General features: G+C 27.0%; 1 protein-coding gene across 1 annotated transcript; it reads left to right on the forward strand.

Annotated features, from left to right (window-relative positions):
• The first annotated feature begins 553 nt into the window (after positions 1-553).
• LOC136090637 (phe13-bombesin receptor-like) lies at positions 554-24,083 on the forward strand. Its single transcript, XM_065817454.1, has 2 exons — positions 554-704; positions 23,103-24,083. Exons 1-2 carry the CDS (start codon positions 699-701, stop codon positions 24,066-24,068), a joined length of 972 nt encoding a protein of 323 aa, XP_065673526.1. The 5' UTR covers positions 554-698; the 3' UTR covers positions 24,069-24,083.
• The last annotated feature ends 204 nt before the right edge of the window (positions 24,084-24,287 follow it).

The following is a 24,287-nucleotide window of genomic DNA, read 5'->3' on the forward strand; positions in this document are numbered from 1 at the left end:
TTAACATTGTTTTATAAAAACATTTTAACAATTTTACAGTTTTATAAATATTTTAACAATTTTACAGTTTTTAGCTTTTTAAGAACATTTAATTTTTTGTTTTTTGGTAACAAAAGGTTACGAATAAACAAAATTTAGAGAGCTTTTTAGTTTAAGAGCAAGTTTAATAAACTTAAATGACGCATAAATGCACAAGATCAAAATTATAAAGTAAATGATTACTATAAAAAATAGAGATTTTAATAAAGCTTTTCTTATCTCCGACATAGAAAAGAGCTTTTTTACAGCGAGTCTGTGTTTGTCACAATAAAAACAAACCGGGCGTTTAGCTATAACTTTATAAGATTCAGAGTGATAAGATAATGTGTGTTTATTTGTTTGTTTCTGATTTTTTTTTTAACCACTTTATTACTAATTTTAGAATAGTTTTTATATATATTTAACATATTTTTTCATTTTTCATATATTTCAAACTAACAAGCACAGCCTCGTTTTACGGAACGTTTTATGAAAAGCTCTATTGAATAAAAGGAATGTTGTTTACAACAATATCACATTTTAAAAAACATGATAAAAACATAATAATGTTATTAAAGCCAAATATATTTTAAAAAATTCAAGTATTGAAAGTGAAAGTTGTTTCAGCCCATTTCGGTCAAACAAAGACAAAATTATTAAAAATAGAGAAATTTTACTGAATGGAGGTAAGCACTCTTTTTTTTATTACAACTTTAATTGAGAAATTGTGAGCGACAATTGTGGATGTGTACGTGGGTGTGTTATATATATATACATATATATATATATATATATATATATATATATATATATATATATATATATATATATATATATATATATATATATATATATATATATATATATATACACAAAATATTCTGAAAATATTGGAATTTTATATAAAACCAGATCATATATGTAAAAAAAGTCTCAACTTTATTACTCGTTAATTCATAGTTATTTAAATTATGCTATTGTTGCATGGAGAAGCACTGAAAAAAGTAATTTGAAATGCCTTTATCGCCATCAGAAGCATACGATCCATTTAATAAATTTTGCGGATCGATACACTCATTCCAAACCATTTTTTATTGAAATGAAAGTTCTCAATATTTATTAGCTTGATGTTTTTAATGTTTTGTGCTTTATATATATGTGGAAAAATGACATATCTTTACCCGTTATCAAAGATCTCTTTTGTTTTAAACCAATAAATAAATATGTACCTAGAAAAAATGATTTTAAATAATTTTTGTCGAACCAAGTTCAATCAGTTTTGTATTGCATACCATTGTAACCCTTGCCATAACCCTGACCCTAACCCTAACCCTGAACTTTTATTGTTAATTAAGTTTCATTTTGTTCGTTATGTTTTGATGTAGTCAATATATACACGCTTTTAAAAGGTTCTGATGATATGATCAGTACGATCTACTTTCAGAAACCTTGTTTGTGTTTGTGAATATGTATATATGTATATGTATATATACATACATACATATATATATATATATATATATATATATATATATATATATATATATATATTTTTTTTTTTTTTTTTTTTTTTTTTTTTTTAATATACATACATATACAAAAGATTTAATACGAAAGGCCTTCAATGTTAAAGAAAATTTTTTTAAATATTTGTTAAAATTTAACTAATAAATATATTTTACTTACCTTCATATTCATCTCATCTTTTATGCGCAAATGTATAGTCGTGTAACGACTATGCATCTGCGCATAAAAGATAAATCGGTTTAGGATACCAGCCGTATTTACCGGACTTGACCCATTCCGACTACTATTTGTTTTCATCGGTGGAACAAAAATTGGCTGAGCAGCACTTTGATTCCTACAAAGATGCCAAAAATTGGATGTTTGATTGGTATATATATAAATATATATAAATATATAAATTAGTAAAAAACATTTATCTAACTTTTTTCTTCTAGTTTTTTACTAATTTATTATTGCTCTGTTCTTTAAGAACATTGAGCACTCTATTTGTAAAATACACTAAAATATTTTACATATATATATATATATATATATATATATATATATATATATATATATATATATATATATATATATATATATATATATATATGCATATATATATATAAATATATATATATATATATATATATATATATATATATATATATATATATATATATATATATATGTATATATATATATATATATATATATATTTTATTTGCAGATATCACAAATCTATTTTATGCACATAATGATATATATATTTTGCTTAAGCCAGTAAACAAAGAGCTATTAAATCTTACTGAATGGTTTAATGCAAACAAATTATCTCTAAATGTAACCAAAACAAAATATAATTTTTTCCATCGTTTTCATGACCGAGATAAAATTGCTTTGAAACTTCCAAAACTTTGTATTGCCAATCGGACATAAAAAGAGAAACCACTTTAAAATTTCTCGGCGTGCTTCTTGATGAAAATGTGACGTGGAGAGATCACATACAATATCTCAAAAATACAATCTCAAGGAACATAGGCCTGTTATGCAGAGCTAAGCCTTTTTTAAATCCAACTTGCTTAAAGCTTTTATATTTCTCGTTCATTCATTGCCATCTTATTTATTTAAATATTGCTTGGCGCAGTACAAATAAAAATAAAATAGAAAAACTATTTAATAAACAAAAGCATGCAATCAGAATCATTTCCAATATGGGCCGTTATACACACTCCCAAGCATTATTTTTAATTCAAATATATTGAATGTTTATCAATTAAATGTCTATCAAATTCTTATATTTGTTCAAAATTAATAAAAATATATCTCCTAAAGTATTTTACCAATTATTCAAAATAAATCAGAATAGATATCTCACCAGATTTTCAATTAACAGTTATATTCAACCCAAAAGTTATTTTGCGGCGACAGAATTTTCAATTTCTACTAGAGGGCCAAAATTATGGAATAAAATATTAACCAATGAACTTAAAACAATTTCTACGCTTAATGAGTTTAAGAATAAATTGAAGCAACAACTACTGATGAACGACGTAGTGCTCAGCTTTTCTGAAGTTTTAATGATTGCTATTGTTAAACTTACCCAACAATTCGAGGTTTGTCATTATGGGCTTGAGGATCTTAGAAAAGGATTGTGCCACTTGTTATTGCTTAAATTCTTCTTCTTTTTTTTTTTTTTTTAAATATTTATAAAAAATTATGGTTTATAAGAATTATTTACATATTTCAAGGTATATGGTGGTTTAAAAGGAAAGCTTCAGGATTATGCGTATTTGCTTGCTTGCTTTTTGTAATATAGTTTCTTTGTACTAATTCCTTTTTTTTCTTTTTTTTTAATTTTTCTTAACCAATACAAAAACAAAAAGTTAAAGTAGGACTTTAGGACCGATGATTTTTATTGTATTAAGTCTTCAGAAAAACGTTTTATATTAATAGTGTTACGTTTTTTAATTTTTGTTGTCTTAAATTTGCGGTAAGGGGCTTGGTAATAAGACCAATTGTATCTTCTTCTTGCCCCTGCAATTATATCTTCTTCTTGCCCCTGTTTTACGACTTTAATAAATTTATATGGCATAAAAAAAAAAAAAAAAAATGAAATTTTTGTCTAAACATGGTGTTGTTTTAGATAGTGACGATATTTCTTGAATTTTAATTCTAAAACATTTTTCATAAATTACAAGTTCATTTGCTACAAAAAGATTCGATATTTTATGTATAAAATAAATATGCATAAAATCAGTTAGATTTTTTCTGAACAGAATAAGCTCTTATAATTATACTAAAATATTCCACATAATAAATCCATGGCGGGACTGTTAGTGATTTTTTTTTATTCTATATATTCATTAATTGCGTTTTCCAGAAATGTGTAGTTTTCATTTTCATATAACCCAAAGAGTTTGTTGTTAATAAATAATTATTGATTGCTTTTAGGTAAATGTTTCTAAATTTAGAAAAATAAATTTCATAAACAGCAGTTATATCATTTATAACCAATTTGTAAAGTGCAATGCGAGCAAGAAGCGTTTTTTAATTTTCCAGACTCCCAATTGTTGTAAGAGGAGCTGTAAATAAATGTGAAATTGAAATTAACCCCATGGTGTGAAAGGTACTGTTTGCCATTAGGAGTTATTGTTCTATTATCAACATTGTCAGCACCATGTTGTGTAAAGCCTACGTTAATAGAGTAGTTATCAGCATCATCAGTATTGCTTTCGATTGAGGATTGCTTGAATAGCAATACTTCGTCTAATAAATCAGAAAAACTATCAAACTTTGATAGATGATCAGTTAACCATTATGAGGTCAACGACTTGTATATGTCAACTACTATCCCAAAAGGTTTAGACGCAATTATTATTCTTAGTCGAGATGGCGGTGCAATGTATTGCGCAATTGCAACTACTTTTAGATTTGAAAACATGGTATGACCTAAAAATAAAAGAAGGCTGTCAGGCGACCATTTTTTTTTTTCAATAGAGTATTAAAATAGAATTATCGATAAAATTAACTTTTTTCTTATGTACCCTGTTTTATGCCATTTATGGAGTTTCCTGTGACTCAAACTATTTTTTTGGTAAATCTTGACATGGTTTTGGATCTCCGTAACAAGTTTTGCTTCATTAATTTTTGTTGATTCTTATTTCTACCTTATTTTAATCATAGATTCATACATTTTGGGTATTCATACCAATTGGATGTTTGGTTTCTATTAACCATTATCTTCAAAAGCTTCGTTTAAAATCACGTGTGCGCGGAACATTTTTTATAAATAGTGGTCTCAAGACAGGAGTATTATATAATTAAAATCATTCAAAGATTGCTAATTCTTCTTTAGAAATGATTACTTATGGTATTTTTTTTAAATGTTTTTTTAAAAAGGGTAGTTAATGTAAATATTATTTGAACTCATTTTTTTTTATAGTTTTTTAGGAGAAACTTATTTTCGTGCCTACATTTAGAAATTAATTCCGATCTTTTGTTTTATAAGCATTCTTGATTTGCATGTGTAATTATTTCAAATTTTTCTTGTAGGCATAGTATGCATTTTTTGGAAATATTGTTATATGCAGGCGCTGTTTTAAGGATAGACCAATTCAGTATAAAATCATCAATAAATTTTTCTTTTAATTCCCATATATATTTTGACAGCATGGTGTCTTTTGAATACTTTTTATTCTTGAAAGATTGCTTATGATTGGCAAAACGTTTTTTCCATTCACCCTCTGTTATGCCAATATATTGTTTATCAGGTACATTCTTAGAGGAAACAACACATTTATATACCACATTTTTTGATAAACAACTTCCACTCATTGGACAATTGATTTTTTGTTTACAATTACAATTTTCTGTAGTTTTTTCATTTAGGATTTCTTTTTTGTTTAACAAAGCCTTATATTGACCTTTTATAATTCTTTCCATATTTTTTGTGCAACTGTAGCTAACTTTAATTGTATTTCGATTAAAAATTTTATGTAATTTATTAGATCGCGGGAAATGCTTATCGACCAATTTTAAAAACACTTTTCCTATGTTAGTAGAAACATTTTTGCTATATGGGGGGTTGAACCAAATTACATTTCTAGTTCTATTTCGTTTTTTTGTATTCTTTTTTTCAGGGTCAAATTTTAGTTCAAAATTTTCAAAACCACTTTTTTTTAGGGCATCTTCAAATATTCGTTTAGAGGAATTGAATACATTTTCATTTGAGGAGTTTTGGTTTAGTCTGTTATTAATTGAAATCGGGATTTGTTTTAGAACTTGGGGTGGATGGTTAGAGTTAATGTTAATATATAATAGTTCATCGTTTGGTTTTTTGAAAGGCTTATATGAATTTTCAGAGAGGTTAAATGTGACATCAAGAAAATTCACAATTTTTAAATTTATGTTTATTTCGATTTGAAAGCCATTATTTTTAAAAATATTTATAATATCTTTTCTAATTTTGTCGAGCTGTGGACCAGATTTTCTATGCATTACTATTAAACCATCGTCGCGATAAAGGCCTAAATCTTTTATATTGATTATTTTACTTAACAAATCTAAAATATATAGTCCAACAAATTCACAAATTTCTGCTCCGTCATAACTGCCCATTGTTATATCAAAGCAGTCATGTATGTTTTTCTTTTTCCAAGTTTCCTTATTAAAATAAAGTAAGGTTTTTCTACAATGTTTTATTATACGGATTGTGTCATCAGGAATAGCTGTGTGGCTTTTTGCAAATTCAATAGTCTTAAATATCTGCGGTTATTGAGGGGTAAAAATCATTAATGTCAAATTGAATAAATGTGCAGTCATTTTTATTTTCGATTATGGAGAACCAATTTATAACATCAGTGGTATTTTTCCACTGTTGCAAATTTAATTTATTTCTAAGAATATTATTAATTTTGTCCAACTTAATTTTGCTTATATGTCCAATCTCACTTTTTGAGGGAACCAATAACCTACAAGGAAGTTTGTTTTGAAAATTTGGTTCATGGTCTTTTAGTGTTACGAAGGCTTGGGCAGGGGCAGTTGATTCGATTCTATTATCAAGGTTTATTTTTTTAGCAATACTTTGCGCTTCTAAATTAATTGCCTTTTCCAAATTTTTAGGGGCTTTTTCATAAAAACTAGTAATATTGTCGCGTAAAATTTTTTCAAAGTTTTCTGTTGTGAGTTGGTAAATATTATTTGTTTTATCAGCAAAAACCAAAATATTAGGGTTTGATTTAATTTTTTTAACATCTAACTTTAATTCTATTTGAAATTCGTTTTTTATAGGGCGAAACTTGATTGTTTTAATTAAATGTAATAGGTCATTTTCAAAATTTTCCAAATCAGGTATAAAAGGTGGGGTATTTTTTGTTTTAAATCCATAATTATCATTATTGTTAAATGTCTCATCTGTTTTTGTATTTGGTTTTAAGAAAAAATGGGCTTTCCAACGAATTCTTTTAATAAAATGCTCAACTTTTTCAATCAAAGAAATAGTATAACTTTTTTCATCTAGTATAGGTATATTTTTCAACGAGTAAGTGAAATTATTAGCTTCCATATTTACACGGAATGTTAAAATACAATTAAGAGTGCTCAACAAATGTTAATAAGGATCTTAATATATATTTAAACAACTTTAAAAAGTATTCTACTCAATAGAGTGCTCAATGTTCTCAATGTTTTTGTTTATATATATATATATATATATATATATATATATACAAAATATTCTGAAAATATTGGAATTTTATATAAAACCAGATCATATATGTAAAAAAAGTCTCAACTTTATTACTCGTTAATTCATAGTTATTTAAATTATGCTATTGTTGCATGGAGAAGCACTGAAAAAAGTAATTTGAAATGCCTTTATCGCCGTCAGAAGCATACGATCCGTTTAATAAATTTTGCGGATCGATACACTTATTCCAAACCATTTTTTATTGAAATGAAAGTTCTTAATATTTATTAGCTTGATGTTTTTAATGTTTTGTGCTTTATATATATGTGGAAAAATGACATATCTTTACCCGTTTTCAAAGATCTCTTTTGTTTTAAACCAATAAATAAGTATGTACCTAGAAAAAATAATTTTAAATAATTTTTGTCGAACCAAGTTTAATCAGTTTTGTATTGCATACCATTGTAACCCTTACCATAACCCTGACCCTAACCCTAACCCTGAACTTTTATTGTTAATTAAGTTTCATTTTGTTCGTTATGTTTTGATGTAGTCAATATATACACGCTTTTAAAAGGTTCTGATGATATGATCAGTACGATCTACTTTCAGAAACCTTGTTTGTGTTTGTGAATGTGTATATATGTATATATACATACATACATATATATATATATATATATATATATATATATATATATATATATATATATATATATATATATATATATATATATATATATATATATATATATATGTCAATGTAACGATTGATTTATGTTGGGTTACGTTGGGCGACATCGAACAACTAAATCTAACGTTGTAATAGCGTTGGTTACACTAACGTGATTTTTCATCAAAATTACAACATTGTTATAACATTGGTTACACTCACGTTATTTTTCATTAAGACTACAATTTTTCATTATGACCACGTGCAGTATTGATAAACGGCGTAAATATTCTCGTCTCCACTTTTCTTCCGCAGCAGACGGCGGCTACCTCCCAATTAATTTTTAGCGGCAAAACTTCGTTTATTCTGTCTCCAGTGGCTTCCGCCTTTCTATTGGCGGCCGCAGTCAGAGTTTTTTTTTTTAATGGCAAAATGTATTGGAGGCCGACGCCAATAGAGAGGTGGAAGCCAATGGTGGCCGCCTCCAGAAAAATTTATGGAGGCGGCCACCATTGAGAACAAATGTTAAATATTTGACATCAAAGTTTTGTTTTATATGATTTGTTGACTATTTAAAAAAAATTTTGAAAAAAAAATTATAATTTTGTCAGAGCAGTTATTTTTCTAGGAATTTCAAATAAATTTTTAACTTTTAAACGTTTTAAACTTTTAAGGTAGCAGACCCCCACAAAAATCAAAAAAAATTTACAAAATTTTTTAAATTTGATTTCGATGCAGAATTTAACAGAGATTGGTAATATGAAAACTCTTACTTGTAATTTAATTTAGTTTTTTAAGCAATTATGTTTTAGTGCACCTCAGTTTTCAGAATTCCTTAGTTACCGCCATAGCAACGGGTTAGTTCACTTTTTAATCAGTAGTTTGGATAAAATTTTAGTTTGAAAAACATCTTGTTTGCTTAATTTTATTACCAGGGCTCAAAACAACCTTAAGATAGATTCCACAGCATGAACTCTAGTAAATAAAATCGAATATTTTGACTATATTTGCATGCTCGTTTTAAAAGCTTATTTAAAGTTTGTATTTTATATTTAAAAAAATGACTCGTTGTACGATTAGAAAAAGTAAATATAAGTTCAAAGGCAATTTTTAGTTTAAAAAAAAAATTAGAATTTTTTTAAATACCCAAAACTTTTGCAATAAATCATATAAAATGAAATTTGATGTCAAATAATATTTGTTTCTAGTTAATATTTAATTGCTTTAAAGCAAATGAGCAATTATTTTTCATTGCATCCCCCGGCTGGAAGCAAATATTTCCGCCTCCAATTTGGCGGCCGCAGCCAGTTGGGAGGTAAAAGCTGTTAAGGGCGACCTCTAAATGATTCTGCCTCCACAATTTTTTCTAGAGGCGGCCACCAAAGGCGTCCCTCCTTCCGCCTCCCTAATGGCGTCGGCCTCCAAAACAATAATTGCCTCCAAAAATTAACTCTGGCTGTGGTCGCCTATAGAAGGGCAGAAGCTACTGGAAGCGGAAGAAAGAACATTTTGCTGCTAAAAATTGATTAGGAGGCCGCCGCCATTAACTCCCGTATTAACGTTGGTTACACTAACGTTATTTTTTATCAGAAATACAAAGTTTTAATAACTTTAGTTGCACTAAATTTTTTTTTTATTATTGGAATTACAACGTTGTAACAACTTTGGCACCACTAAAACAATTTTTTATTGGAGTTAAAACGTAATAATAGCTTTACTTACATTTTTTTAATGAATATTCCACCGAGTTATAGACGAGGATTTCGTCTATAATTCGGTAAGGTTTATGCAATTTATTTATGCAATTAAAATATTTTTCTTCTTAAATTATAAGCTTTTTGGAATATTTAATTTTCAATAAATAAATTGATGGTTTTAACTTTCCACCTCTCTTATTGTAATTGTGTTGCGTAGCGGAAAGTTTGGTGATATACAACGTGTGATCGGGGCTCGAACCCCAATGGCTGGTAACTTGTACTTCAAAATACGTTGCTTTTTCATCAAAATTGCAATGTTGATTAAGATTGAAAAATCTAATGTTATCATTCCTTTATATATATATATATATATATATATATATATATATATATATATATATATATATATATATATATATATATATATATATATATATATATATATATATATATTAGGGTTTGGAAAAACGCGTTCCACAAAAAAGACTTCCTAGAACTAGTTCTTTTTTTGAGAAACGAAGCTTGAAAATGGTGAAAAGTTTAAAACGATGCTTGAAACAGGAAAGAGAACGTATTCTTTTTTTAAAAGAACGTGAACGAAAAGTAATAATTCCTAAAAACTTATTAACTATGAATTTAGTTTACGGTTCAAAAACAAAAAGCATTTTATTTGGAAAAAAGTCTAAGTTTGGTTTCTTGTACTATTTTTTAAACCGATTATCGGTTAGTTCGGAATTAGTTCAGATTCAGTTGGCAACATGTACTAACTTTTAAACAATATTGGTCACGTACATGTAGTACGTGTAGTGTGTAAAGTAAGTACATGTAGTATGTGTAGTGTGTAAAGTAAGTACATGTAACACGTGTAGTGTGTAAAGTAAGTACATGTAGCACGTGTAGTGTGTAAAGTAAGTACATGTAGTACGTGTAGTGTGTAAAGTAAGTACATGTAGTACGTGTAGTGTGTAAAGTAAGTACATGTAGTACGTGTAGTGTGTAAAGTAAGTACATGTAGTACGTGTAGTGTGTAAAGTAAGTACATGTAGTACGTGTAGTGTGTAAAGTAAGTACATGTAGCACGTGTAGTGTGTAAAGTAAGTACATGTAGTACGTGTAGTGTGTAAAGTAAGTACATGTAGTACGTGTAGTGTGTAAAGTAAGTACATGTAGCACGTGTAGTGTGTAAAGTAAGTACATGTAGTACGTGTAGTGTGTAAAGTAAGTACATGTAGTACGTGTAGTGTGTAAAGTAAGTACATGTAGCACGTGTAGTGTGTAAAGTAAGTACATGTAGTACGTGTAGTGTGTAAAGTAAGTACATGTAGCACGTGTAGTGTGTAAAGTAAGTACATGTAGTACGTGTAGTGTGTAAAGTAAGTACATGTAGCACGTGTAGTGTGTAAAGTAAGTACATGTAGCACGTGTAGTGTGTAAAGTAAGTACATGTAGCACGTGTAGTGTGTAAAGTAAGTACATGTAGCACGTGTAGTGTGTAAAGTAAGTACATGTAGCACGTGTAGTGTGTAAAGTAAGTACATGTAGTACGTGTAGTGTGTAAAGTAAGTAGCCAGCAAAATCCAAAAAACTTCTTGTAGGGTAGAGCGGAGCTAGTTGAGCACAGGAGTAAGTTTTAAAACTAAAATGTTTCAAAAACTACCCATCACATGACAACACGTCTAATGGATGATAGTTAAAGAATTAGAATGTTAACACGATGCATAACAAAAGATTGCTGAAAAGCAGTTAAGAAAAGTACACGGATATTTTTTAAATTTTCGACCAAAAAAGTAAAAAAAAAGATTTCACTATTTTTCTTTTAGATGCTTATAATTTTTTTTATCTGCCATCACTTAAGTGTTGATATTTTACCAATTTATTTGGTAAAATATCAACACCTAAGTGATAGCAGGACTTTTAATTAAAATTAGCCGTTTTTTCGTAATCTTACTGCTCTTTTTAAAATCTAACTAATGTGTCACTTCGTCTAGTAGGGGTTAGTTGGGCAGCTTTAAAAAAAGTAAATAAAACTGAACTATTGAACTCAAAGTAACAGCTTTGATAAGAAATAATTTACATTATTTAAATATATTTTTAAAATTAGTAAATTTTAAATCGGGCTTAAAAATTCAAGAGCGTTAAATAAAACAATATTTTTGTATTTTATGACGCTTTCTTACTATTTAATTTTTTCCCTTCTCTTACTTACGTCATTAAAGTGTATAAAATAAAAGTTTATAAATTATACGCACGCTTAGTGTTAGTGAAAGTTTTATTGATGGTTCACCCAAGTTTTGTACCATGCATATTCATTTGCTTGTTGATTGCTCAACTTACCTGATACTATAGCTCAACTTACCCCGCAGGGGCAAGTTGACCAACTCAGTAAACTTTATGCAATATCTTCTCAAAAAAATTAAAAAGTATACTTTTTTCTTAACAAATTTTTAGCAGGTTAAATTATCTTTTAAATACTGAAAAAAATCTGTAAATCCGACGCACCGTTCATGAGATCTGTTAGCTTTAGTGAAAATTGCTTAACTAGTCTCGCTCTACCCTAAATATATTTTTTTAACGCAATTTAATTGCAAATGCTTCAAGTTTGCAAAATAGATCTAATTATTGAAGTTGTTAGTGATGCTGCAGTTATTAAAAATTTAAGCTAAAATTAATGCATCATTTATATGTGTATAAAATACATGCAGATATAGCAATACAGGAGAAATATTTAAAAACTATTTAAAGTAAATATCTAAATAATACAGGTTAAAAAAACATTGCTTGCCCAGTGAAACAATATATTTGCTTCCATTTTGTTACAAATGTGGTATAATTAATACAATTTTCAAAGAAAAAGCATGTAATAAAAAAAAAACGAAGTAGGAAAGAAATCTATTTTTTGAGGAACGTTTAGTGAATTCTTGTTTTGACTGAAGAACAAGGATCTGGAACTAGTTTTTTAAGGCTAGCGCATAGGAGAAGGATGGGGGGGGGGGGCCGGAGGGACAAATTTGACCCTTTCGACAAGTCAGCTATCACCTATATATATATATATATATATATATATATATATATATATATATATATATATATATATATATATATATATATATATATATATATATATATATATATATATATATATATATATGTTGGTGTACGAGTTGATGTTCATACTAGCGTAGGAACCGTTTAAAATTAATTTTTAAACCGTTTAAAATGGTTTTCATGCATCAAATATGCACTGTCGACAATCCTAATAATAGAAAACATGGGTGATGTAGAGTATGCTTATTTTTTAACAAAATTTGATTCTGAAGAATCAATTTTTTAATAAGTATACCATTTAAAATCATGCTTTAAAAAAAAAAAATGTTTGCATAAAATTTTGCATTCTTGATTTTCTATATATTTAAATCAATACAGTAGAACGTTTAAAATATGGTAAAGGGTAATACAATTTTCAAATTCAATAGAACGCAAAATTTATATTTATATAAGTTTTATTGATAACCATTTAATGATTTTACTATTTTTTATTATTATTTTGTGATTACATTGTTTTAGCTAAAATATAAATAAATGCATAATTAAATTGCAGTGTTTATATTATATTATAAATCAAATTAACAATGACTTCAAAGCATTGGCATTGAATTTAACTGATGCACAAGCCTCACAGTCAGATTCACATTATACTGTAAAGCCCTATGTTGCAGTTCAAAAACGGCCCAGATTTACCAATCAGATGATGAATGTATCCTCCAAATAACAAGAAAAGAAACTAAAAACAAAATTATGTTTAGAGTGTTTAACAAGTCAGTGACGACGACGCCGGGGGGCACGTGCTCCCACCCCATTTTTTTCTAAAAAACCACTTTTATTTTTTATTTTTTTTTATAGAAAATCTAGCTATGGAAGACTTTTTTAGAAATTGATAGTTGTGCCTCTCCACTTCAAAACTCATGTCGTTGGCCCTGCAAGTTCAGAGCTGTCCCAAAAGTTGGCGGCGCCCGAGGCAAATGTAGTTGCAGCGCCCCCTCCCTCCGGTAACAGTTGCGTATATAAGCTTTTTTTACTACCACCAATACTTTAATACTTACACCACCTACCAATCTAGCAAAAAGAATAAAAAAAAAAAATAATAAAAAAAAAAAAAAATATATATATATATATATTCGATTCAAGGATTATAATTTTTTTTTTTCTGTTTAACATAGTATTAATATCATCTTTACAAAGTTCGTAAGTATAAAGATAACATAAAATAAAGTATATACTGGACTTACAGCATAATTAAGTTAAAGCAGATAGGGGCTCAAAGATGATAAAGAAAACATATATCGTAATGGCAAAAAGCTCGTATTAATAATAATAATAATAACTCATAATAACGGTCATAAGTAACCGTTAAAATAATCAAGACAAAAATAAATAAATTAAAAAAACAAAAGAAAAAAGAAAAAAACAGTTCTTATGATCAAATTATAAAAACTTTTGTTTTGTTAGAAACTTAAATGAATTTATGGACTTCACCATAAATTTATATTCTTTTTGACAGTCATTCCATAATTTAGATCCTCATTGAGATATACAAAACTTGAGAGTTTATTACAATTCTGGGGTAATTTTGTTGTTTTTATTTGATCTTAGATTATACTTTTCCTTTAGATTTATTTCAAACTTATTGTTAAAGTTTGCTTGCTAAAGATTGCTGATAGATATTTATTTCAAATATATTCATCATTTTTATATCTTTTATAAGTGGTTTTGCATGTTCTCGTTTATGTTTAAAGTAAATGATACGACAAACGTGTTTTTGCAGCCTATAAATTTTTTAAAGTTTTAATGATTGCCAACTTCCCTTTCATATATTTCCACAGTTATTGAAACAGTGGACTTCCCAAAATTCATTAATTTGAGAATTTTATACTTACTTGCTTTTTAATTACTGTATAATTTAAATAAAGCTCGTGCAAACTAAGTGGAATCATTAATTCTTGTGTTTTTTTATGGCATTGTGTATAATTCGTTTTCTCAACATTAAGTATGAGTTTTATTTGCCCTAAACCAACTATTAACTTTATTTAACTCCATATTCATATCCGTATATAGATGTTTGGTATCATTATTGTTAAGAAATAAATTTGTATTGTTTGCATACAACATTGAGTTCAGTTTTAATGATGCATTACAAAAGTTGTTAATATAAGTTAAGAATAGGAGCGGACCAAGGATTGATCCCTGTGGTACTCCGCATACTACATTTACTATTCGCATATCACCATAGCATTTAATTTTTATAAGAGAATGCAGCGGTCAACTGTGTCGAATGTTTTCGATAGATCTATAATACTCCTAAAGTATATTTGTTATTGTCAAAACCATCAAATATTTGTTTTAATATTTCAATAGTTGCATACTCAGTTGTGATTTTTCTGAAACCCGAATTGTTTTTGGTGGAAGAAGTTGTTTTTAGTGAAATATTCGAATATTCTATTATAAATTACGCACTAGTATTGATATAGGTCTATAGTTTGTAATGTTCAAATGATCGTTGCATTTGTAAATTGGGATTATTTTAGCTATTTTCAGAGCATCAGGAAAAATACCAAACTTGAATGAGAGTTTCAGTTTATGAAACAGAGTTTTATGAAACAGAGGTTTGCTTAAGTTTTTTCAAAAATAACTATATTGCTAGAAATTTGATATCATATCATATTTTTTTTTAAAAGAAGAATATGCTGCTTCGAATTTTTATAGCTTAATTCATTGTCATACAATATTTGATATATTATCATTAGGGGGTTTTAGGTATACTTTAAATAATTCTGTTAATGGTGTTGTTTTATTGGCAAGTTTTGAGCTCTTTTGAAATTAAGTTTTTGCAGAATATATCAGTGTTATCGATATTAATTCTCTAAGGTAACAGAGATGCAATATTTTTATCTTTTCCAATTATGTGATTAATTATGGACCTTGTTTTTTTACTATTAAATTTATTCCTTGAAACTAGCATTCAGTAATAGTTTTTCCTTGTATTTTTAATTAGTGTTTGGTAAAATATTTTATATATTTTGTAATTTTTTCTCATTTTTTGTGTTTTTATTTTTTTAGAAATTTGTTGTACAGTTTATGCTTTTTTTTTGAGCGTTTCTGGAAAGTTTATTAGCCATCTCCTTTTAACATGTTCACTCTCATTTTCACATGTTCACATCTCCTTTTCACATGTTCGACAAGGAAGACAATAACCTGAATCAGTTTCTGAAAAGTATACAAGCCATCTCTTTTTCACGTATTTACTTTTTCTTGCTACCCTGTATCAAAATTCATTTAAAAAATGGCGTTTGCATTACATAAAATGTTTGACTTACTAGGTTGTGAAGAATTTGGTCAGGGCAGCTTTCCCTAGGGACGGCCCTGAGTCCTGGTATGCTAAATAATCGTGGCTAACACTCTGTGTAACAAGGCATAAAGTATTTTGCTTTCAATGTTGGTTTATAGAAAGTCTTAACAAACGTGAGGCAAAAAAAAAGGAGTCAGCCTTCGTTAATGTAGGGTTCGACAATTGGAAGAATGCGGCTACTAAATTTTATGAGTATGAACCACAGGGAGGTTTTAAAAAAGTACTAGCTTATAAATTAAAGGCAAAAACTGCAACAATTCAGCTTTCAAAGTAGATCAAACAATACCAGAGAAGAAGACAACAAATATTTTTTAAAAGAATTATCGTCCTTAAAGCTTCTTTTATGTCAAGGTCTTGCAAACGCGGTCATCCAGAATCAGAGGGCGACCATAAACAATAAATGACTCTCAGATTACAAGATGTACCAGAACCACAAAATCAAGGCTCAAAAGCAAAAACTACTTGTCCCAAGCAGTAGTAAATGAGCGTATATGACTTTTTGGTCGAGCAGTGATTTTAAGGTTGCCGTCACAAATCCGGAATTTAAAATACTATTAAATAAAATGAATCCAGAGAGATTTCAAACAAAGAGAAGTTTTAAATATTTGTATGTTAGGTTGATGAAAACTATAATGTGCACCAGGATTTATTTAGTCTTTATGAGCTGGAACAATTAGATGTCGAATCTTTAACAAAAACTGTTAAAGATGTTTTACTCCAATTTTCTTTAATTCTCGAAAACTACCAAGGCCAAGCTTATGATATGGCAGAAAATATGACAGAACATTTACTTAGAATAGCCGCTCAATTTAAAAAAGAAAACAACGCAGCAATCTCTGTCCATTGCTTTACACATTGTTTGAACTTGTGTTTGCAAGACTGTACCAGGCAATGAAATTTGTTCATGGACAGCCAGTCACTTGTATCTGAAATTGCTAACATGATGAATAAATAACTAAAATTAATGGTAAAATTCTAAGCAAATTAATGACTTTTATAGAATTAGGTAGCAAATGTAGTTTGATAACGATAACAGAAGTCTCTTAAAGAACTCGAAGCCATTGTATCCTACTTGCTGGACTGTTCGTTCTAGTGCTTTTGAAGCATTGTCAGAAAAAACTAATTACAAGTCTGTTATAAATGCAATAGCAGAAGCTTGAGAGTCGGTATCAGATAATTTTAGGTCAAAAGCCATTGGAATATCGCAACAGCTTCAAAAATTTGAAGCATATTTTAGCATGAAAATGAGTTTCCTTTTTTTTAATGCAACAGAGCAGACTTCAAGTACGTTACAAACAAAAGCATTTTCTTTAACTGAAGCCATGAAGTGTGTGTTAGTCATTAAACAGTATTTGGAAAGATTAAGAGATAAAGCTAATGATTTGGAAGTCGGTAAGTCATCAATTCCAAGGACTCGCAAATCACAAAGATGATTAGATTATGGCTCGGGATCTCATATTTTATCAGATGTTTCTGATTTTTTCAGACAAATGTTTTATAAAGTCATTAACCTTTTGGTTGGTGAAATTAACAAGAGGTTTCAGCAGCCATCTGTAAAAACTGCCCTTAATATGAAAAAACTTATATTAAACTTGACAACCTTGGAGTTAAAAATCATTGATATAGATCCGTCGCTGTCAAAAATGTACTTTGACATTGACTGGACAAATTTAAAATAGCAACTGCACATTTTAACTTAATCAACTGCCTGAATTATTACTAACAAAAAAAACCAACGCAGTAAAGCCAATTGCTAAGATAACCATCATCTCAATTAAGCCAATTACTAAGATATCCATCATCTCAACATTAGTTAAAATTTTTGCCAAAAACTATACATTTAAAATGTTTGATGAAATTTTATGTCTAAAGTTATAAGAGTCTTTCTTACTATACCAGTCAGTGCAGCATCAAAAAGATCATTTTCTAGTGTAAGAAGGTTAAACACATATATCTGTTGTAAAATGGCTCAAAAAGAGTAAACAGCACTATTGTGAGTCATATTAATAAAGATATTTTGAAAGATGTGAATATTAATTATATTTATTAGTAGAAAATCACTTAACAAAAATTTTTTTTTCATTTTACACTGTGTTTTATCAACAAAGATTCAACAGAAAAAAAAAAAAAAAAAAAAAAAAATATATATATATATATATATATATATATATATATATATATATATATATATATATATATATATATATATATATATATATATATATATATATATATATATATATATATATATATATGTATATATATATATATATATATATACACATATATCTAAAAAAAAAATATATAAATATATATACATATATATATATATATATATATATATATATATATATATATATATATATATATATATATATATATATATATGTATATTAGGGTGTTTCATATTTTATCAATTTTTGAAATTAAACTCGCGAATCGATTTATAAATTGACCATTTATATGAAAATAAGTTTGAACAAAAAAAATTATGTTTGTACAATTTTTAGGGTCCCCGCCAGTTCAATTTTGGGCAAAAATGTTGGGTGTTTTAAACGCCTGGCGGGGACCTTAAAATTTATCCTATAAAATTTTTTATTCTTTTAAATAATATATGTTGGATTGGATATTAATTACATAAAAGGAGCATGTTGAAAAAATTAAGATACGCCTCCGAGTTATAAAATACGCCTCCGAGTTATAAAATACGCCACCGAGTTATAAAATAGGTTTTTGTAAATATTATTAACTCGGAGGCGTATCTTAATTTTTTCAACATGCTCCTTTTATGTAATTAATATCCAATCCAACATATATTATTTAAAAGAATAAAAAATTTTATAGGATAAATTTTAAGGTCCCCGCCAGGCGTTTAAAACACCCAACATTTTTGCCCAAAATCGAACTGGCGGGGACCCTAAAAATTGTACAAACATACTTTTTTTTGTTCAAACTTATTTTCATATAAATGGTCAATTTATAAATCGATTCGCGAGTTTAATTTCAAAAATTGATAAAATATGAAACACCCTAATGTATATATATATACATATATATATATATATATATATATACATATATATATATATATATATATATATATATATATATATATATATATATATATATATATATATATATATATATATATATATATATATATATATATATATATATATATATATATATATATATATATATATATATATATATATATATATATATAGATATATATATATATATATATATATATATATATATATATATATATATATATATATATATATATATATATATATTAATAAATGTGAAATTTTATTTACTTTAGACATTTTATTGCGCGTGGCACGGAGTTTATTATTATGACGTGACATTTTAGCAGTACACTCTCTGTGACATTTATAAGTGCTGCAAAACTTTTATTAGTCAAGCAACTTTGAGCATTCTTTTGTAGAGGTTTAAAAGTGGCGGAAAATTTAAATATTTTGGTGGGACATTTAAAAATTTGGCGTGACTTTTTTACAGTGTGACGTAAAATTTAAACATTTTGGTGTGGCATTTCAGAACTTAACGTGACATTTTAAATTATATATATGCATATATACAGGGTGTCCCAAAAATATGTCAAGGTTCGCATTTAAACTGTTGAAAGATTAAGAGTAGACTAGAGTTGTTAACCGGAAGATTTCGTACAATTAGGAAAAATAAAATTCTTTCGGAAGGATATTGAGAATCAGGAATGTTGTTCTACAGCTGATTTGCTAACAGTAACAACCAATAGATTTTATCGTACATTAGATAGAGGTGGAGAGGTTAAGGCTATCGCTCTTGACATTTCCAAAGCTTTTGATAAAGTTAAGCATGCTGGTCTTCTCCATAAGCTTTCTTCATACGGTGTATCTTGTAGCATCTTTAAGATTATTGAATCCTTCCTTTCCGATTGTAGTATAAAAGTTCTCCAGGATGGACAGCACTCTTCTTCATATCCTGTAACTTCAGGGGTTCCTCAATGTTCTATCCTTGGCCCTATACTCTTTTTAATTTACACTAACAATCTTCCAGATATTCTCACATCTGTTCGCTGATGATACTACCACTTATTCTTGTCTTGGTAAGAAGCCAACACTATCTGATTGCTTGGAGGGGACATTTGAAGCTTAATCAAAGACCTTTACGAGTGTATGAACAAAGAGCTTAAAAGATTAAACATCTGGTTAAAATTAAACAAGTTATCACTAAATACAGAAAAAATAAAATACATATTGTTTCATTCCAAAAAACAAAAAAAAAGTATACCAACTATACTTCCCTCACTATAAATAGATAAGATAAAATTGAAAGAACAGAAAAAACCAAGTTTCTTGGTATAGTCAAAAACATGCATCAGGATTAGTTTATAATAAAGATAAACTCAGCCATACTGACCCTTTACTAAAAATCTTGAATGCACTAAACGTGTACTCATGCTTAAATACAACCTTAGACCAGTTCAATCACATTTTTTTAGATAACTTTTTAGATTTCCAGCTCAACAATGATTAATTCATTTGGATTGGCTGCGATTGCAGTTAAACTGGTGGTATTGGTGAACTTTTTAGCTGAAGATGTCGAAAAATATCCAGAGACTTTAAAAGCAACATTATAGTTAAGTCTTTGAAGCACATTTTGAATTTTTGGAAGGCCTGCGATAATTCTAGTTTTCTGCAATTTTGAATTTTTTGTTGACTGCTTGAAAGATGACTTTGTTAGCTCCTGAATTATGCTTGACTGCACTTGCTCATTTAAAAGTTGTGGTTAAACTTGGAGAAGCTTATTCGGGCAGTTGAGCTAGATTTGCTTTCAGAGCAATATTTTCCTATTCAAGAACAGATACGCGGGTAAGTAGGCTGTTGACTGTGGCTTCTAACTTTGATATAATGGCATCATACTTTTGAAAAGCAGTTGAATGTTTACCTTGACCCATTTCTAGCCAGTTAGTTGTTAGAGATGTGAATTGGTTGATTAAATATGGTAAACTCATTTTGCACAGATGGTTTTCTATTTGTTCAATATGACGTGATAAAAGGGATACCACTCTTAATAACAATGGATTATCTATTGGTCAAGAACTTTTTACACAGGAACGAAAAAATTTTTTTTCGTGTATACATGTCTATCATGTATAGACAGTATATATATATTTATTTATATATATAGATATAATATATATATATATATATATATATATATATATGTATATAAATAAATATATATATATAAATATATATATATATATATATATATATATATATATACTGTCTATATTTATATACTGTGTATATATATATACTGTCTATATATATATATACTGTTTATATACATATATATATATATATATATATATATATATATATATATATATATATATATATATATATATATATATATATATACATATATATATGTATACATATATATATACATATATACTATATATATACTATATATATATATATATATATCTATATATATATATATATATATATATATATATATATATATATATATATATATATATATATATAGACAGTATATACATATATTTATATATATATTTATATATATATATATATTTATATATATATATGCATATATATATAAACGTCATGTTTAGTTAATATATATGTTTATATTTATATATGTATAAATATATATATTTACATATATATTTATACATATATATATATATTCATATGTATGTTTGTATATATATATATATATATATATATATATATATATATATATATATATATATATATATATATATATATATATATATATATATCCAGTGTTAATGTTTGAGCTTATTCCAGACATGGAGCAAACTCAAAACATTTACTGTCTATATATATATACTGTCTTTATATATATACTGTCTATATATATATATATATATATATATATATATATATATATATATATATATATATATATATATATATATATATATATATATACATATAGTATATATATAGTATATATGTTTATATATATGTATACATATATATATGTATATATATATATATATGCATATATATATGCATATATATATAAACGTCATGTTTAGTTAATATATATGTTTATATTTATATATGTATAAATATATATTTACATATATATTTATACATATATATATATATTCATATGTATGTTTGTATATATATATATCTATATATATCTATATATATATATATATATATATATATATATATATATATATATATATATATATATATATATATATATATATATATATATTTATATATATATATATATATATATATATATATATCCAGTGTTAATGTTTGAGCTTATTCCAGACATGGAGCAAACTCAAAACATTTACACATTTATTCTTACGTCAAATAACAATGATTCACAAATCATCAATATTACAAATACTGATGATTGGTGCCTGAGAACAAAAAAGCCCCTAAATATTTGTCCTACCTGCCTTAAACGTGAGAGCAACAAGTTGATAAAATATTGTATTTACTTTTCTTCTTAACTTATATTCATTGATGGATTTTAAGTTTTAAAGTATATTCTCTCAGCATTCAAAAACTATGACCTTATAAAGTTTGAACCCTCTCCAATTTAAAAGGGTTACAAATTTATATGGTCATAATTTTTGAACGCTGAGAGATTATACTACGAAACTTAAAATTTATTGATGAATATAAGTCTAGTTGAGAATAGTAAAAAAATTATTTTATCAACATGTTGTTCTCACGTTTGGGGTAAGTTTATTTATGCAAAATAAGCCAGCTGCATAAATCTAGTTCAACATAAATATCAAATTTCAAAGACTGCGGTCAGCGTTTCCAGACTATTTTTGTGATTATGTTTTGATTACGTGACTATTCGTTTTTACACGTTTAAGATTTAGCATGAAAATGAGCTACAATAACGAGTAACTTCTATTATTATTGCTAACAAAGTTTATAAACAGCTGATAACTTTCTTTATCAATATTTTATATTTAATTTAAATAAGTGTTGTATAAAAAAAGTGCATAACTATTGCTAATATGTAAGTGCATTATGACTACTTCTTATTGTATTATGCTTTTTCTAGGGCGCAGCTTCTAACGATTCGTTTATATTTCGAACATGGGAGGTTTTTTGGTACGGAGGTATTACAATATTTGGATTTTTTGGAAACTTAGTTGTGATGATTGTCGTACTTTTAGGTAAAGAAATAAAAAAAAGCTCAACATTCAATATTTTGATATTTACATTGGCAGGTGTCGACTTTATATTGTCAATTACCTCATTACCTATTTATGTACTTACGACAAACGCGTATAAACACCCAGAGGGTAAATTAGGATATTGGATATGCAAAACCCTTACTGGATCTTTACCAATATTTTGGATGATGGACACGTCATCATTTTTACTTGTTTATATTGCTTTTGAGCGCCAACAAGCCGTTGTTCAACCACTGTCTTTGTTGACAAAATCAATGAAACGCACAGTTTTTAAGATTTTATTATTGTTTTTAGTGACATTTTTATTACATTTTATTCCTCGAGCCATAAGTATGGAATACACACCTTATGGTTCTCAAGGTAATGCTTGTGGTTACAACTTCTCCAATAACATTAACAAAAAAATAATACTTCATATAGTTACACTTGTGACTAATGCTCTGATACCATTATTTTTGTTAATATTATGCTTTCATAGAACTTCATCATCAATCAAAAAAGCAGCTTATTTTATTTGTTATAGCAATTTAACCGAAGGCCAAAAAAAATTAAATGGAAACTTTTTACTTGAGCGTCAAAAAAAAACAATTAAAACAATGCGAATAGTTTTATTTGCATTTATTGTTTGTATTTTACCAAATAGGTTTATGTATTTTCTTTCTATCTTCAGCGTAAAGTTTGACGTAAACTCAAACTTTTATCAGATTTTTGAACTTTTGCGTATATCCAATTCTTTTGTAAATCCTATTATATATTCGATTCAAAGCAAAGTGTTTAGAAAAAACTTTCGCTCTATCTTTACTGATAAAAAATGTAGGAAAATATATTAAAATTCAAAATGCTTTACTTTGTGTAAATATAAACAAATACTTTAACGTAAAATTTTATTTTATTAAAAAATTTTAGAGCTCGATGGTCAAAAATTTATCGTAATATGAAGTTTCTACTTAAAAAAACTCTTCTTCCATTAAAACTTGTTGATATTTGAGTACACTCTTCTTCACTCTATTCCATGTCGGTTTAAACTTAGAAATTCTAAACTCAAACCT

Source organism: Hydra vulgaris, chromosome 14, assembly GCF_038396675.1.
Source record: "Hydra vulgaris chromosome 14, alternate assembly HydraT2T_AEP".
Taxonomy (NCBI): domain Eukaryota; kingdom Metazoa; phylum Cnidaria; class Hydrozoa; order Anthoathecata; family Hydridae; genus Hydra; species Hydra vulgaris.